Source organism: Netta rufina (genome assembly GCF_964035555.1).
Source record: "Netta rufina genome assembly, chromosome: 1".
NCBI classification, from domain to species: domain Eukaryota; kingdom Metazoa; phylum Chordata; class Aves; order Anseriformes; family Anatidae; genus Netta; species Netta rufina.
Window position 1 is genome coordinate 175852989 of NC_140123.1, and position 18631 is coordinate 175871619.

Sequence of the window (18631 nt, forward strand, 5' to 3'; positions counted from 1 at the left end):
AAAATAAGATTCACTTTTTTCCCCAAGAAGTTCAGCTGAGAGGCACTGAGGGTTTGAGAAGAGTACTACCAGTCAACACATTCCTCTGCAGCTTACCAGCAAACTATTACTTTGTAATTTTAATTGACCTAGAAACGCTCATTTAATATACAGTCTGTCATGTTAAACCTCTTTAAATTAGAGGCAGCATCTTGACAGATGGGCTCTGGAAAATCTAGTTGTAGGAGATTCATTGAGCATAACCAGCTACATTCCTCCTAGGTTGCTAATGCCACAGCAGAATTCATCAGTACAAGATGTAAGTCTGCACTCCAACACGGAGGTACGGCAGGGTACGCCTTGCACCCGTGCTTTTGCTGCTGCTGAGCAGCGTGTTTCAAAGTGTGTGGTTTTGCTCTCATAATGTTTAAGTGGATTGTTTTTTCTTCATATCTTTTAAACTCATTCAGGTATGTGTGGTGCTCTCAGGTGATTTATTTCCTTTTATTTTTCCTGACACTGACATGTAATTGGAACTTGTTGTCTGAGGATACTCTTATTTGTCCCTAAACACCCAAATCCTGTCACCGCTTTCTGCTCAGTATCCTCTGTTGGACTACAGGTGCATTCTTTGCTCTTCCATTTCAATTACCAGAGCTCCACACACACACAAGCGAGGACTCCCACATCAATTTTGGGAGACTTTTTTCTTCACAAGCTGGAACTCTCAAATTTTTCTTGTTAGTCTATCAGAAAGCCTTACTGAAATACTCTGTTGTTGTTTGCTCTAGCTTCTCCACTAAGTTTTCCCACACCAAAACATCCGGCTACTGGTAATTAGCAATATGCATATGAAAATCTACATTTGTATTTTTGAAATTCAGAAACCATTTTTTTGGAAGTGTCAAACGCTTTCAGAACCTTTTTTTTTTTTTTTTTTGAAGTTCAGTAAGAAGTTCTGCTCTGAGGTTTCCCCTCTCTCTGAAAACTTGCTCAGGTTCAGACAAATTACAGTTCTTCTAAAGTAAATTTATTTTGCTCTTGGGCAGCTCAGCTACTGCTGCAAAATCTGTACTGCGTGAAGAAGCTGGTGTCATTAGACAGCACGCAGCCCATGGTGGTGAGAAATTGCTGTCTAAATGAACAAGGTTTTGCTTTTTCTGTCTTCTGGTGAGGCAATTACCTTGCTGACTGTAGCAGAGAGCGGTGGAGAGAAGAAGGGGAAGAGGGTTATGGGGGCTGGAAAAGCCAGGAAGGAGAAGTAGAGAAAAGGGAGCAAGTGAAGGCAGAAGATTTTGAAAGGAGTTAGGGGGAGGGTTCAAATTGTGTACACATAATATTGAAGAAGGGAATGAGACGAGTCATGGCACTGGTAAGTGGCTCTGCTGGTGGGTTATACTAATGGTGAAGGTGAGAAATGCTGCTGGACAGCATGAAGTTTATGCGACTGCGGGAGGAGGGGGAAAAAGTGACTAAAGGTGCAGGCAGTGGAGGATTAGAAACGAGGTATAAGGAGCTGGTAGTGTCCCAGGGTGAAGAAGAAAAAAGAAAAGGAGGTTGTGATTGCCAGTGGTGCGTGTGCAGGGAAGTCAAATGCAGCTTCTAATCACTAGAGTTTGTCTCTTCATGGAGTTTGGAGTGAGAGCCACAGTTCTGGAGTTTTATAACTTCTGCTGTAACGTGTCTGACACCTGCTATGTCTCATATCCTGCTTAGCTGATGATCTCCACGGAGCATGATGGCCTGCTCTTTGAAATGGCTTCTTGCTCCATCTGCTTTGGAGATACAGCTTTGCATTGGGCCCTTACAGATCTCAGTCCAGATGTTCCCCATAGTGTGCAAATGGAAGTTCAATTTTTTATCTTTTTTCTAGGTTTTCACCTTTTCAAAAAAAATATTTTTAAGCAGAGATGGAAGAAAATTGAACTCACGAAGCCGTACACACAAAACAGATTAGATATGGGCAAAGTGAGTGTGAAAGCACTATAACAAGTTCTTTCTGTGTGGTTTGAAATGTTCTTTTATTTGCAGATGTCACTAGGTGTAGCAATAATAGTCTTTGCATCTCAGTGTGTTTTAGAACTGCTTTGGCATGATGTTCATCACACCTCATTGATAGAAAGCCACGTGCTACAAGTGGTTCAGGACTTGGCTTTCAGCTGTGCAGTGTGTGTAGTTGGTGCCATTATTTATCACACGACCTTGCAATATCAATGCAGGCTCTCGTGACTGCAGGGCTTAATTATTGTAATTCCCTTTTTGGTGGATTAGTGATGAGGCTAATCTGGTGCTTGCAGCTTGTTCAGACTACAGCAGTGCGTTTATTTGTGGATTTCAGCTACTCTCATCACATTCAGCTTGCTTTGCATCAGCTGCTTACTACGTGGTGGAAAGTTTAAATTAGCTTTAGGTATACGGGTTTGAACGGGTATGACTGACATTTAAAGTTATATTTTATACATTTTTTTTCTGTTAAATTAAACTATTTTTGAGGTTTTGCTGCAGGACTTCTTCAGTCTGTGGATTAAATCTGCTGAATATAGATGTCTGCATCTGTGTATCTGTGTCAAGTAGGTCTTAAGCTGCTCTTTCAGTTTTAATAGCAGAGTGTGACCCAGGTAGCTAGACGGTAAGTGGCTAAGAAGTAAAGGTCTGGTGTTAATAGCAAAGTGCTAGGCTGTCCCAGGTACCTGCATAGGACCAATAAAACATGATCTTTGAGATAGCCTGTCCTTTTGGGCTGGCACCTGGAGGTCAGGTGGGATATTGTAGAGCATATTAAATGGCACTATACCTATGTAAAACAATTGAATCAAGCCCTAGCTGTTTATTTTGAAGTAAAATGAGTTGCTGTCTAGGGTTCGTTGCCTGCTCACCAGATCTCCATTAGCTTTAATGAGAGATTGGACACAATTTTATAAGCCAGCATCTTCATTTGGATGCCCAGTTTTGGATCTGGATCTAACCAATAAGGTCTTTCATCCATGTGATTTTAGTAACACCTCAAACCTTAAGACTGACTTAATGCTCTAATTGAGGTTTCATCAATCTTACATCCTTGAGTTGCTGGATTTCTTTTAGGACATTTGAAGTATTTCAAATAAATAACTGTTATTTATGGTACCAAACTTCAGCAATTTTACTATGATACTAGTATTTTGCTTCAAAGAACTCAAAATAATGTGTGTTAATATTCCATGCCTGAAAAAAAGCATGTTGGCATTGTATCTCTTGTTAATTTAAAGGAAAAATATATGGTTTCTGATACGTTTTAGTGTTGTAAATTAGGTAGAGATTGTGCTAAAAATCAGTCTCTTAATTTGTATTTTGGAGTGCATCTATGGCAAATTTCTATGAATGGGTGGTATGTTTGCCAAGCATTTCTCTGCTGTTACTAGTTTGGGAAAGTCTTTTCCACCTTCAAAGAATTGTGTGTTTTCATAACTTGGAAAGCTGTAATTTAAATCTGCAGATGCTCTTAGTTCTGTTAGGCCGTCTCCTCCCTTAGCTGCATGTGAATAGCTCAAGTGTAGAATATTGTTTTAAAGGTTGACTTTGAGCTGACGTGTATAAAACATTTGAAAGCTTTTCTTAATAGTTAAGTATATGAAATAAATAAAAAACACAAAGGAACAGTTTTAGCTTTAATATGCCCACAGTGTTCGCTACCAAGCAAACACTAGTGTTTACCTGATGATAATTTTAGCCTGTTGTATTAAAATGATAGCTTTAAAACATATAATACATAGCAGGCGCTTTTCACTGTAACTGTTGGCCAAGGGAGAAGTGACTCCCCAGCTCTCGCACCTTACAGTGGTTTGGCCCCAAAGATGTGGGCGATGCAGCTGATCAGGGTACCTGTGGAATTTGTTGGCACCGCTGGGAGCAGCAGGACGTCCCGCACAGCCATTTGAGTTGTTAGCTTCACCGCTTTCCAAACCAAGTGGTATACTTGGACAGGATGAAAGGAGAGGAGAAATTTTTTTTCCATTTTGCCAGTGCTTTGGAGAAACTCTGAAACATGGTTATGATGTAAGCGTTTACTGCAGCGAAGATGGACAAAATATACGTAGATCGTGAAAAACATTCTTGAACACAACTTTTTAAAAGCAGTGGTATTTCACTTTTGTTAGATTTTAACTCATTTATATATATGTAAACGTGACGTGTTATTTTTGTATATCTGTGCTAAGTCCAGGGAAAAGGGAGAAAATGAGCTAATAACTCACGCATAGATTTAAAGTGCTGTCAGCCTTTCAGATTTTGATGCAACTTCATGTAGCCTTTCTTTTAGTGTAGTGATTTTGATGGAATTCTTTGCTGGTAATGAATAGTAAGATTGCTAAGAAAATAAAAATGTTTTTTGTTTTCATTTGTTTTCTTGTGTCTAGTTTCTGTATAGGTTTTCTATCTCTTGTTTCTTCCTCGTGGGGTGGGATGGTGGGAGTGGATATGAGAGTAGTTCAGGTTAAACTTAAATCTACGTATGAGGTATAATGCAATTGTTTAGTATGTTCTGTTTAAGTTATCCATTGCTCACTTAATAACATACAGACTATTTTGTTAAATTACATTCTGCAGAAAATGGTAGAGCTTTTTCTTAAGCCTGTGCTAGGAATAATGTCAAATGAAAAACTTATTTTTGTATCAGATATGATTATATGAAAGCACATCCTTCTGAGAAAATGCATCTAGCAGTGGTTGCCTGTGGTGAAAGACTGGAGGAAACTGTTACTATGTTGAGATCAGCCATTATCTTCAGCATCAAACCACTCCAGTTTCATATTTTTGCTGAGGACCAATTGCATGAGAGTTTCAAAGATATAGTAAGTACCCACAACATTTATTTAATCAATTTTTAGTACAATTGGAGTAATGCCTAACAGTTTCCCTACTACTTGGGTCGTAGTTGTTGAATATAGGGCCAGAAAAACAGGGTTCCAAGAAAATATTCAAGTCCTTCATAATGCTAAATGGGGATTTTTTTTTTCCTTCTGAATCAGCCTTACGTTGTTTGAACAAAAGGAAACCTTGGTTTGTGAAGATTGTTAGATGTGGTTGTCTAATCTTAGCGACTTCCAGTTTATTAATATAACGTTGACTGGAGTGGCAGTATTAGAAGCTGACTGGTATATAGCTGTGGAAGGTTTTCCTATTTTTATGCTTAAAATGTTATACTTTGAGTAATTATGGCAAAATTGGCTAAGGCTATTTTAAATTGAGAAAGACTTCATTGATTTTTCTCCTGTGGAAACTAAGGGGCAAAAATGTTTGATGTATTTACTTTCTGTAAATAATAATTATTTTACTTGCACTTGTGTGTGTGATCTGTTGTTAAGTGTTTTCTTCATAGTGACTGCAGATGCCACTTTTTATTCAAGTGTTTTAAGTAGTTGACAGATTTTTGTAGTTCAGGAATCGTTTCTGTCTTGGAAGAGAGGTGTTGCAGTGGTATTCAATTACTAATTTAAATGGGAAGTGATTTCTTTTTCATAATAAAATTGAACGCAAGTAATTTGTGATCTTTTCATCTAGCTTGATGACTTACCATATGAAGGAAAAATTAATTACACATTATATCCAATAACATTTCCAACTGAGAGTGCGACAGAATGGAAGAAATTGTTTAAACCATGTGCTTCACAAAGGCTGTTCTTGCCAGTAAGTTTCTTCTGTTATTGGACAGCACAGAAGTCTCTATCAAGCTATCTTTGGTAATCTAATTTCTGCTTAGTTTTAAATAAAGAACTACTAATAAAAGTCACTTTTATGACCTTCTTAAAAAAAATCCTCTGTAATTACCATTTTTCTGTGGTATTTTGGAATAAAATTCCTTTTCTCACTTCCTGCGTTATGGCACTATATCCTTAGTGCTGTAGGTTATGTCATCCTCTCGGAGGTACGAAGGATTTATCACATATCACTTCATTTATTTGGAAAGTTTCTTGCTTTCCTAGGTCTGCGAAATGTCAGGGAAATTAATGAAGAAATAGCCTATTGTTACCAGAGTGTTTTGTATAGCCTTTTCTTTGCTAATCTAAGATTCTTCAGAAATCATACTTCAGGCTAGATGAATTTAAGCAGTGGCAGCTATCTCCCAAATACTGTCACTTCTTGGCGATCCTTACATTTCCCACATAGTTTGAGTAAATGTATAGCAAAGCAAAGGGACGGGAAGACAGGAGCTTCTGTTATTCCAGTGTTTCACCTAGCCCACAACCTACTCCTGAGGAACCTCAGGATATAAAATACAGACTTAGTGTTACTGTCCTACATAAAACCTGTTTTACTCCACAAAAATTCTTCAAAAAGGGACAAGGGGAAATAATAACAAATTTCTGACTGTGAGCCATCAATCTAACATGAATGTATTTGCATGTGACCAAAACATATTAAAATGTGTAAACTGCAGTAACTTGTTTTATGAAGTTCAATTAAACTGTTTTCTTTTAAACTTCTTTCTCTCACAGTTAATCCTCAAAAACGTGGATTCACTACTGTATGTTGATACTGACATCCTGTTCTTGAGACCTGTTGATGATATTTGGTCTTTTTTGAGAAAGTTCAACTCCACCCAGATTGCTGCAATGGCACCAGAACATGAAGAACCTCGTATTGGGTGGTACAATCGCTTTGCTCGGCATCCCTATTATGGAGTGACTGGAATAAATTCTGGAGTCATGTTAATGAACATGACACGTATCAGGAGAAAGTATTTCAAGGTACGTATGTTGTCTTTGTTGCAATTTCTGTTTTTCTACAACTTTTAACTCCAATCCTGTTTGAAATCCACCTGGGACAGTATTTTACGAAACGTTTCTTGTAACTGGAATGACGATCTAAAAATAAGCTGTCTAAAATGGTATCTAACTCCTATTTTTTTAAAACGTCATTCACTGCAAGGCTTGAATTTCTTGAATTGTAAGTCCATTTGTTTTATTTTTTTCTTAGTTCTGCAATATCATGTAATTTATAGCAACAGACTGTATCCAGTCACATTTTTCATTAGATATCTACTATTTTTTCTTCACTGCAGAAATCCTCAGAAAACAGTTTATGTATACTGTAGACTAACTTTAAAAATGTGTGCATAAAGTAGTATGACCAGGAGGTGGTGCTAAAGCATTTAGTAACTTACTTTAACTGTACTATCTGTAAATTTTGATCTTTGAAATCGTAACCAGGTGATTATCAACTTAAGATCTTTTGATTTACTTTTCAGTCTTAATTTCTGTAGAGAAATAACTTCATTTAGGTACTAAAGCAGCATGTGCAGCAACAGAAGTGGTCATTGCTTCACAGATTTTCCTATATGATTCAAATACAAATACAGAAGCAGTACTATGTGATTATGCAAGGGGGCAAAAGTACTTCTCTCTGTTCTACTTTATTTTTATTAAATCTACATTGAAACAGGAAGACATTTGATTAGGAAAAATAATCATACAGTCAGAAACTATGGGAATGTACAGCCTTAAGAGCGGCAATATAAATTTGCAGTAGATGTTACCTTTTTCACCCATTTCAAATTTAAGAAATGTTTGGCTTCCCTCTTAACGTGCTTGCAATGCCTTGTTATGGAAATACAGGGAACTTAAGAAAAATAAGGAATAGACTGCCTCAGCTCTAGTTACAGTATAAAGGTACAGTAGCTGTAACTTTCCCAGCTCTAACTGTAACTGCAGATACCTGTACATCTAGCTTGATACAGAAATAAAGAAAAAGTGTTCTGTACTACCAGGTCTACTTGGCTATGGTGCCTAATGGCTCCTGGTCCTACCATCTTTATCTTTTCTGTGTTTTATGAAACTGTGTGCATGTCTACACTACAAATAGAGGCACTGCATATATAATCATGTGTACACATACATGTGCATACACGTGTGAATATAGCGTGATCATGGCATAGTGTATAGCTGGAGATAAGACTAAAACTGGATAAAGAAGCTTCGGGTGTGTTGTGGCTACCTGGTGTCATCTTTGCAAAGCAGCAGTTAGGTGATAAAACGTGGAATATGCAAGAATAATTAGGAGATGAAAGAGGTAGTATCATGTGACTTTTTATATTTTTATACGTGTAGTGGCTTTATATATGTTTGGATGTAATCTTCTGGATTTCAGTCAGGCCCTTGGTATTGTCCCTCACAGCATCCTTCTGGACAACTTGTCCAACTGTGTGCTGAACAGGTTCATGCTCCGCTGGGTGATGAACTGGCTCAAGGATAGAGTTTAAAGGGTTGTAGTGAATGGTGCTACAACTTGCTGGTGGCCTGTCACTAGCGGTGTTCCCCAGGGCTTAATTCTGGGGCCAGTTCTGTTGAACGTTTTTCTCAATGATCTGGATGCAGAAGTGGAATACATCCATTAGCAGGTTTGCTGGTGATTCAAAATGGGAGCTGCTGTTGACCCTCTGTAGGGATGAGGGGCGTTGTGTAGGGGTCTAGATAGGTTGGGGCATTGGGCGATCATCAGTGGCATGAAATTTAACAAGGGTAACTTGTAATTTGGCAAGAGCAAATGACCTGGGATAGAGCAAGGCTAGACACAGGCACAGACTGGGAGAAGAGCAGCTGGAGAGCTCCGCAGAAGAGGACCTGGTGGTGCTGCTTGGTGGTAGGCTCAATGTGAGCCAGCAGCATGTCTTGGCAGCCAAGAGGGCAAACTGCATTTTGGGGTACATTAAGTACAGTATATTCAGCCAGTCAAAAGAGGTGATTCTCCCACTGTATTTAGTGTTAGTGCGGCCTCACCATGAATATTATGTACAGGTCTGGTCTCCACAGTATAAAAAGGATGTTTAGGTCCTTAAAAGTGTCCAGAAGAAGGCAGCAAAGTTGGTAAAAAGTCTGGAAGGCATGTGTTGTGAAGAGATGCTGAAGACTGTTGGGTTGTCAAGTCTGGAGAAAAGGAGGCTGAGAGGTAACCTCCGTGCTCTCTGCATCTTCCTGAGGAGGTGAAGTGCAGAGGGAGGTGCTGCTCTCTGCTACCTAGTGATGGATACATGGGAACTGCACAAGGCTGCTCCAGGGGAGGTTCAGACAAGATACTAAGACAAATTTTCTTACTCTAAGGGTGGTCAAACACTGGAACAGGCTTCCTAGTGGGGTGCTTAATGCCCCAAACCTGTCAGTGTTCAAGAGACATTTGGTCAGTGCCCTCAATAATGGGCTTTAACTTTTGGTTAGCCCTGAAGTGGTCAGGCAGTTGGACTCAATGATCTTTGAAGGTCCCTTCCAACTGAACTGTTCTGTAAATATAGATGCTTTTAAACTGGAAGGGATATGGCAAATGCTGCAGAGGTGGTATGGTGTTTTAACAAAAAGCCCTAGATGTGTGAGTCTGTGTGAAAAGAGAGTTGTGACCTTTATCAAATTCATACGGAAACATGGGTGTTGCTATACTTAGTGTGATAGTAGGCACCCAAACAAAGAAATGAGGTCTTACAAGAGCAAACAAGCCCCAGACAGAATAACTCCAGGTAGTGTGTACAAAGGAGAGGTCTGTGGGTATGTTTAGACAAAAGCAGAGAGTCAATAAGACCTAAGCCATTATATACAATTTTTGTGACCACTCAGTATTGCTTAAGGCTATAGTTCTGAGAAATGTGGTAAGCCACAGAAGCTAATTCCTTCTAGAAGGAAGGTTGCCATCACTTTTCAGCAGTTTTTCACTGCTTTTCTTGCTTGCTTTGTCCTTACCTCTGTTGTTTGTTGGACCCTTCCATGATCCAACTAAATTTGCTAACGGGTGAGTAAAGAATTCCTTCTGCTGGTTTAGTTAAGTAAATCAGTGCTCTCACCAAAATAAATCAATAATAAATAATCAAGTATTAGGCACTACTGTGTTAACACAAGAACACGAAGGAAGGGAACTTGCTCTCATATGGCATTTATGATAATAAATTGGTCAATGGTTTGTGGAACTGCACTTAGTTTCTTTAGATGTTACTGTATGATCTGAGTATGTTTCCTCAACTTTATATTCTCCTACAAGCATTAAGAGGAAGATGACCTTAAGTTGTTACAGACAAAATGTAAAGCTCTTCTGACTTCAGGCTTAGCCAGGCAGAAGTCTTTTGGGACAGAATTCAGTAATGATCGAACTAATTAAAGCAAAGCATATAATAAAAAAAACACCTAAGATACCATCTTAACATTCTTATGGATATTTTGTTTGTAGTTCTGCTCTTACAAGCTTTGTTCCACTCAAAAAGCTGACTTTTGGAGGGTTCACAGAGCTTGTCTGTATCAGATTGATAGTATCGCAGAGTACCACAGGATTTAATTTTTTTGGTAAACCTCTCTAACCTTGTTTCTAATTTGTTGGATATTGGAGATGTGGTTTATATTCTCAAATCCTTTAAGGATAATCCTAGTTATTTATTTCATATTTACTTGAGTAACTTTTGAAATGTAATTCTGTGATCAGTTCTGGTCAAGCTCGAGCATTCTCCTTCTCACTCTGACCTCACTACCAAGTTACAGCAGAATTTTACAGGAGGTCATAGAACTGTTCGAGTAATTTCTCCTGCTCAGTGATTCCTACACTGGTTTCATTACACATCAGGGTTAATAAATTAATATTTAATTATTTTCTATTTATGCAAAGGTTATTGAAACATTAGAATTTCTAATTCTTATCTCTAATAACAATATTTGTCAAGTAGTATTGCTGCTAGATGTCTGGCGATGTGATATATGCTCTTACCTCCTTTTTATCTCCTCGGGATATACTCTGCATTTCACTGCTATTAAAACTATACAAGCTAAATGAAAATAGTATGAATTAATGGTTTTAACAACATTAAGTAATGTTATGGGTTGCTCTAAAACTTCTTTTTTTGCTTCTTTATATTCTTATCATAGTTATTCTGCTAATGGAATTAAATTAGCTCACGGTTCTTGATTTTTAGCATTGAGTACAAGTTCAAACCTTGGGTCAATATTCCATGGACGGCAAAGTCCATGTGAGGGACTAATCACTGTGCTTCAGTCTAATTGATTTGCTTTTGAAGGGTTGTAGCCTGGTATTTGGTCTGAGTTTTCTTTTGTTTAATCACATTGCACTGAGCCTAATGATAATTCTTGCTAGAGAAGAATTATCTTGTGTATTTCTTCTGCCTGGTATTGTCAAATACTTGCAAGCAATCATAGTCATTATTTTTTAAGGGCAGAAGGGACCATAATATCATTCTGTTTGGCTTCTAATATAACCTATAGATCTTTCTTTGTATTAATTCCTGTCTGAAATCTGATAGCATTTCTTTTTTAGTCTTCATTTCTGAAAGCCCTTCATATTTCATGGCTGAAATGATTTGAGGAAAGGCTAAAAGCTGAACCGCTAATGTTTCTCCTTTCTAGTTTGTCAGTGGAAATGTTGTATCCTGGGTAGTCTTTTCTGTTTTGTAATGTAGTGGTTTTGTATTCAAATTTCAAACAATACTGGAGTTCTGTTGTGTGTGTTCTATTTATTTATTTATTTTTTATGATTTGATTAAAAAGAATCATGGCTATAATCCTGTACTCGTTCAGGAATCTTCTCCCTTTGAGACCTATTGTAATTCCATCCTCAATCTCCAATTTCAAGTAGAAAATAGAGAGAGCAGCCTGGTTCTTTTTTTGTTCTAGCTGAGCTTAAAGGTGGTGTAAAGATGCGAAATTAGCTTTAGAATATGTAACTTCTTATACCACAAATAATAATTTATTTGAGGTAATGCAAAGTTCAGCGTAGGCTGTCTCACTCCAAGTAGCACCTCCTCAGCCAAGACTTAGAAGACCTTTTCCTTTGAGCTGTGATTTTGCTTAATCAACAATTTGGGAAATAAGCAACAGCTGTTGGTTTAGAGTCATGCTGCCTTTTGCAAGAGAAAAGTTGTGCCTTTGCTCTAGAAGTTTAAGTTCAGTAACTAAAAAAAAAAACTCAATGAAAATTCTTTCAAAACTTTTGAAGGATGTATGTGGTTTTATACCTTGCTTTGTAGCTAGTCTTTTTAGCTGCATTTGGAACTATTTAATAACTTTATATTGATCATTTTGAATCTTTTAAAGACAGCTATAAAACCTGTGTATGCTATTAGTTTGTGATAAAGATGGAGAAAGTGTGAAATCTGAAGTGTGGAGATTTAAACAGTGCCCATCTACTTGGCACACATCTATTAAAATCCGGTTTTCTGTTAGATTCTACTGCTGTATAAAACAAAACAAAACAACAACAACAAAACAAAAAGCTATTTCTTAGAAGTAATAGTTTAAGATGTTTTAGAGGGAGATCTTATGACAATTTAATATGGAATATTAGGGAGTATGTATAGTTTTTCTTATCATAAGATAATTAAATGAGAAATAAAGTGTATTGGAAATGTCCATAACTGTGTTTTCCCTACATGTGGTCATTAAAAATAAAATAAAAAATATATATACACATATATATACATACATATATATATCAACATGTATAAAACATTTGAGATTTGTAGCTTTGGAAAGCAAATTACAAATTCTGTTGGGCATTTCCTTCTTCATAGGTATAGTTATCTTAAATATGTAAATGTTTTTCTTTGTTTAATAGAATGACATGACAACAGTCCGGTTACAGTGGGGAGAAATTCTTATGCCTCTGCTGAAGAAGTACAAGTTAAACATAACATGGGGTGATCAGGACCTCTTGAACATTATGTTTTTTCACAATCCAGGTAAATCCACATTAATTTTAAGTCTAGCATAACAAAGCTGATCTTTCGCATGACATCTAGAAAATCAGAAAAATAGTTTTAGCAGACTTTTCAGTGCAAATATGCAAGAGACTTTTTTTCTTCTCTAAAAAACATTTTCTAAGTTGAGAAGCAAAATAGAAGCTTGTTAGAGCTTGGTTTGTTGTTAAGTTTTAAAAACAATTACAGAAATTCATGAAGCACTATTAACAAAAAAAAAAATAGGAAAAATGAATGCATCTTCTGAAACAATTTTGATACTTAGTGGATACTTACTGGAGTTCTCTCTCTTGTTTTTTTTGTACAGAAAGTCTGTATGTCTTTCCTTGCCAATGGAATTATCGGCCTGACCACTGCATTTATGGGAGCAATTGTAAGGAAGCTGAAGAAGAAGGTATATTTATTCTTCATGGAAACAGAGGTGTTTACCATGATGATAAACAACCAACTTTTAGGGCTGTCTATGAAGCAATAAAAAATGTAAGTATGTCCAGCATTTTACTTCGTACAGAGTTATTTTGTATGTGTTTTATGCAGTGCTGCGTGTGCTTTCTTGGTTTGGTTGACACTTTCTTTGCAACAAAATGTTTTTTCTCTTTCAAGTATTTTTTAAGCATTTCACCATTTTGTGGTTTACTGTTTGGATAGAACTCCAGTTTGTTCATCTTGTGATTAACATCATCTAAAACATTGTGTGGCCTATATCTAGGTTAGGATTCTAAAATGTTGCCTGCAACTGTAATGTTTGAAAAACTTTTTTTTCGCATTCATTTACTAAGTATGTTTAGCAAACTGTTTGTACAGGCATGTGAAGATTGCCCTAAGCTTCATTTTTTCTGGAGATTTAAAAAAATAGAAAAGGAAACCCTTTTCCTTCCCTTTTTATATGCTTGCTGCAACATTTTAACATTTAATTGTAGTAAGATTTGCATGGTAGAAAATACTTCTTTATGATTTTTTTCACCTTTTCTAGAGATTCAGTGTATTAATATGTTACTGTTGCTTTAAATAGTAAATGCAACAACTTTTCTGCAAATAAGTCATCTAATAAACTATTTATCACTACATTGGTATACTCACTGAAGAGCTGTAAAATTTAGCACTGATGCACATTTTAATGTAGCAGGCTATTGTGTGCATATAACCTTCAAAAATCAATAGTATATTTTAATGGTGCTTTATCACGTGTTGTCATATGGATATAAAAATGAGAAAAAGTACTTATGGGGGTCTGAGAATACATTGCAGGGGAAGTGAATGTGTTTCCATGAAAATAAGATTTCTTTGTTTCCTTTGAGCATTGTCAAAAATGGAACAAAAAAAAATTGTTTATATTTATAGTCCCATTTGCTTTATGTATATGTCAGAGAAAGCGTGTAGAACACTGTTGATCCAGTCGTAATAAGATGAACAAAATTGTTACTTTGAAATGCTGTTTAGCTTTTCATTTTTTTTATTAAAAAAATATGGTGCTATAGTATTAATATTCATTTCATGTCCATGTTAAACATGTTATGTGTTTGACCATCATTCAATTTAATGAAACTTTCTGCTTTCAGTAGTACTACTTGTTTGTCATACTGTTGTTTCATTATAATTTGATAAGAGTTGTACTCCTTAGATTCTAAGTCATTCAGGAAAGTTGCTGGTCAACAAAGAAATAACCAGAAATCATTTTGGATTTGAAAATTCTTAATTTAAAAAGGTAATTTTAAATGTCCTCCATGCTTATGGAATTCATTTGCCTATTTTAAACAAAAGTTCTCTTGTTAGGCATGTTATTGGAATCATTTGAGAATACTCATATACCTTAGAGATCATTTTTCAAATAGTTTTCAGAAGCTAAGAGTTCTTTAAAACATTTAATAACTAATAAAAAAGATCTTCAAAGGCCTTTTAATTGAACAATGACAGTGTTCTAATATTAACTTAAATGGTTTCTTATCTTTACAGTATACATTTGGAGATGATCTAGTTCATTCCCTGTTGCGGCCCCTAGAACTGGAATTACAGAAAACAATGCATACGTACTGTGGAAGAGTATACAAAGTTTTCATAAAGCAGCTAAAGAAAAGCATAAGGGACTTGTCTGTCAGAAGATCAAAGGGAAGGTGATTCTAACTGCAAGCTCTTAAATCAAGAGACTGAATTAACATATTGGTCAAAAGGTGCAACAGTTCTAACGTGGCTTGAATCGGCTCTTAATGTGCCCAGATAAGAGTTTACTAGCATACGTAAAAATGAAGAAAATATTCATGTAATGAAGAACAGTGACTTTTTCTGCAAAGGTGACTTTTGGCTCTTTTGAAGTTTAATCACTGCTAGTGTTTATCTTGGATCTGATGATTTGGGTGTTACTGACTTCTAAGGTCAGTAGTTTCAGCCTGCTTAATTCAGTTATCTCTAATGATCAAACAAACAAGGGAGAGGTGAAGATGGCTCAGTTTGGAAGTGTACCTCATTGTCTAAAATTCTGTTAAACTGTGAATGTAGCAATAACCAAGTCAACAGCACTAACTTCACTTTAAAGGTGTGAGCACAAAGTTGTTTACAAGTGCAGAAAATACTCTGTTTTCAAAGAAATGTGATATTAATCATTGACAATCTGCGTGCCTTTATGTTCATCTCTTACATGTTGGAATCCTGTTTTGACAATCTTGTTTTGCTTATTGTAGATGTAAACTGCACACTATAAATAGGATTTTCTGAGACATGGATAGTATGTGATACTAGTTTTCTCTATCTGTAGATACTTTTAAAATGATAACAGCATTTGTGTTAGTATTGTTGAGCCATCTATCCCAAATGATATATTCGAGTTGAGGGGGTTTATATTTTAGCAACTATTCAATATGAAGTTATTTTTCTTACAATACTTTTTAAAACTTAAATGGTTTTGCAGCTTTATAGGATGTTTTGGAAGTAGAAAAAAATGGTGGAAAGCTGCCTCTGTTGTATTTTTATACTAAGAATCATTACTTGATGATTGTTACAGAGTATTTAGTACCTAAAATTGAAGAACTGTAGTAAAAGTTCTGATGTTTAATCAGATTGTATATTAGATAGTTTTTTTTTTTTTTTTTTTTTTTTGAGATAAATCCTGCATATTTTTTAATAACATGGCTTTAAAATAGTTTTGGGCCAGAGCCTTGACTGTATCATTAATGTCAATAAGGTGATACTGATTTATAACAGATAAGGATTAGGCTTTCTTTAGATATCTTAGTGGAAAAAACATGTTCTGTTTATGTAATCAAATTTCTTTTTAGAGAAAGGCATGAAGAAAAGTCTGACTTGTAACATTACAGTAAAATATTTAAACATGCATGGTATGAAATGTATTTGTAAAGTATACTTGAACTGAACTTGGATGAACTGAGATGAAGGCTTCATAAAGTTAGTTTTCAGATTCCTGCGTGGTGAACCTTGGAGGATCCACTCACTGACTTTTACCTTCATCCCAACCACATTTGAGAAGTTTGATTTTTGTGGCTGTTTCTTTGCCAAAGGCAGACTGGCTCTGAATCTCAGATCCACGTGAGCTGAGCTGGATGAATGCTTTAGCAGTACAGAAGCACACTCCATTGTAAGCAGAGTTTGTATTCTGCTCCTAATCTCCCTGCTGGATCAGGGTGTAAATTTGTATGATGGTAAACAGAAAGTCTGCTGGGCATGTAGTTACTGTTTCTTTTCCATGTTATACATAATCTTTTGAAGTCTGAAACTCTAGAAATCCATGTGAAGGTGAATACAGTTATTGTCTGATTTTACAGCATGCAATACATTATTTTTTTACATAAATACTGATTTTATATCAATCTGTCTTCAGCTTCTTTTTTTCACTTGTACTGTGTTTGTGTTTACAAATTCTTTCCTTTGGCCTGTGTGTTTCCCCCCCCCCTCCCCCCCCCCTGCTTTTTTTCAGAAACTTTCAGTTTGGAGTCAAATTTTAGTATGGTGTATGCATGTGAAGACTGCTTAAAACCCAATGAACTATTTTAGAAAAAAAAAAAAAAAGTGCAACGTGAACATCAGCAGCAACCTTTCCAGTTAAATTTCAGTTTATGGGATTAGAGCAAGAAGGTTAATATTGGAATTTATCATAGAATAAAAAATTTTATTTGGTGCTTATTTCAAGACACATTTATTAGCATTTTATAAATAGCAAGAAAATACTGCCATAAGCCATTGACTTGGTATACATATATAAATTTAAGCCTCTCACCCTCAACTCTCCATTCCCAAGTAACTCACACAAACATTTTAGAAAACTTTAAAAAAAAACAAAAACACAACAAAAAACACCGAAGTGCTGAGTAGCTTCCATAAGTACCTCTCCAGAGTATTTGTTGTTTTTGAATATGAGTATCTTTGTAATTCTATAACCACTATTAAGTTTAGAAAAATGATCTACCCTGAAAAGCAAATCAGATTTACAGAGAAAACCATTGGAGACAGTAATAATGAAGACAGAAAAAATGAAGTACTACGGTAGGAAACCAGTTATACTCTGAAGTATTTCAGTGCTTGGTTTCTAAGGTTATATACATACAAATGTATAAACTTAAATTTAGTCTACAAGTCTTTATCTCTGTCTAGTTTTAGAAACTTGTTTTTTACAAACATAGTAACTAACTAACTAAATAAATGAATTATAGAACTTTAGAAATCCCATTTTTATTCTATTATAATATTTAATGCTGATACGTTTTATTGAAAAATGTAAACATGCACATTCAAGGTAAATTAAGATAAATCTATCTTCATAGTGTTTGATTTCTCCTTCTGACTTCTTACCATTATTAAATCTATATTTAAAGGGGGTCACAGTCTCGTGGTAGAAGAGTTCTATTTGAAGATGTGTTCTCATTCCTATAAAATCCTAGCTATCTTCGTAGGTGGTATGAAATGCCAGCTGTCCATTAATGATACCGAAACATCCTTATTTACGGAACTTGTACCTGTGCCTTTTAATAAGATTGTATAAACCTTATGAAAATCCTTCCAGTTATTTATAATTTTGCCAAAATTCAGCCAAAGTGACATCGATGTCCAGCCTTTTAAAATTGTTTTTAAACTTTTGAATTAAATTTAGAAAGGTTAAGAAGAGGTTTAGAAGGAATTTTTTTTAAAACAAGACTTTCCTAAAAAGGAATTGCCTTTTGATGTTTGTGACCTAAATTTTGTTGATCTCTATACAGAAAATTGCTGTTTGGAAAGCACAAGTGTCAGCCTTTTTCAATTTGTACCAGGTTTCTGTCTATACTGAACATGTTCCAGCCATACCAGGTTTCCACACTTCTGACTGGGAAATTTCCAAAACAGATGACTGAGAAGTCAGTCACCTTTCTTCTACTCCTCCAAATGAAATTTCCCTTCCCATCTAGACAGCATGAAGAAGAAATAACTGCAACGTAATGGTAGAAGAAGAGAAGAGCCTACATGGGTTGTTTAGAAATGATATGTATGCAAAGATGGTGTAATGAAATGACTTTTGTTTTTTCCTGCCTTGTTTATAAGGGGGTATCCAAACACATGAGAATGTCTAGAACATCCATTATTTAGTAGTCTTAAGCTGTTTTACATTGTCTACTTTCTGTTTCAAATTTCAATATCTACAACTATCAAGCAATTTTAACAGCATGTTTTATTAACTAAATAAAACTATTTTTGACCCACTTAAGTGGTGTATTCCTATATAATGTAAACTAATGTATAAGCTATTTGTCTCCAATTGTTTTTTTAATAAATTTTTATTTTTGAGTAACTAGCATTTTCACTTTTTCTGTTGTCATATCTGATGTTATTATAATTCTAGCTTCCCTGCCCACCTTTCTGCTTTCTAAAAGGATGGAACTTAGAATAGCTCCAGTCATTTTGTGTATTAAAGTAAGTTGCAGAGAACTATAATGTGAGGGTATGGCTTTTTCCTTATTAGTAGGA

General features: G+C 35.7%; 1 protein-coding gene across 2 annotated transcripts in view; it reads left to right on the top strand.

Annotated features, from left to right (window-relative positions):
- The window catches only part of GXYLT1 (glucoside xylosyltransferase 1), a gene marked incomplete at its 5' end in the record, with an annotated part of 31562 nt that extends 13148 nt beyond the window's left edge, over positions 1-18414 (top strand). For both annotated transcript variants that reach the window (XM_084282464.1, XM_084282465.1), the window contains 6 exons: positions 4631-4805; positions 5515-5640; positions 6450-6701; positions 12547-12670; positions 12996-13168; positions 14642-18414. In XM_084282464.1, coding sequence (XP_084138590.1) covers positions 4631-4805; positions 5515-5640; positions 6450-6701; positions 12547-12670; positions 12996-13168; positions 14642-14803 — 1012 coding nt within the window. In that variant the 3' untranslated portion in view covers positions 14804-18414. The remainder of the gene's footprint in view (positions 1-4630; positions 4806-5514; positions 5641-6449; positions 6702-12546; positions 12671-12995; positions 13169-14641) is intronic.
- Between the last annotated feature and the right edge of the window lie 217 nt (positions 18415-18631).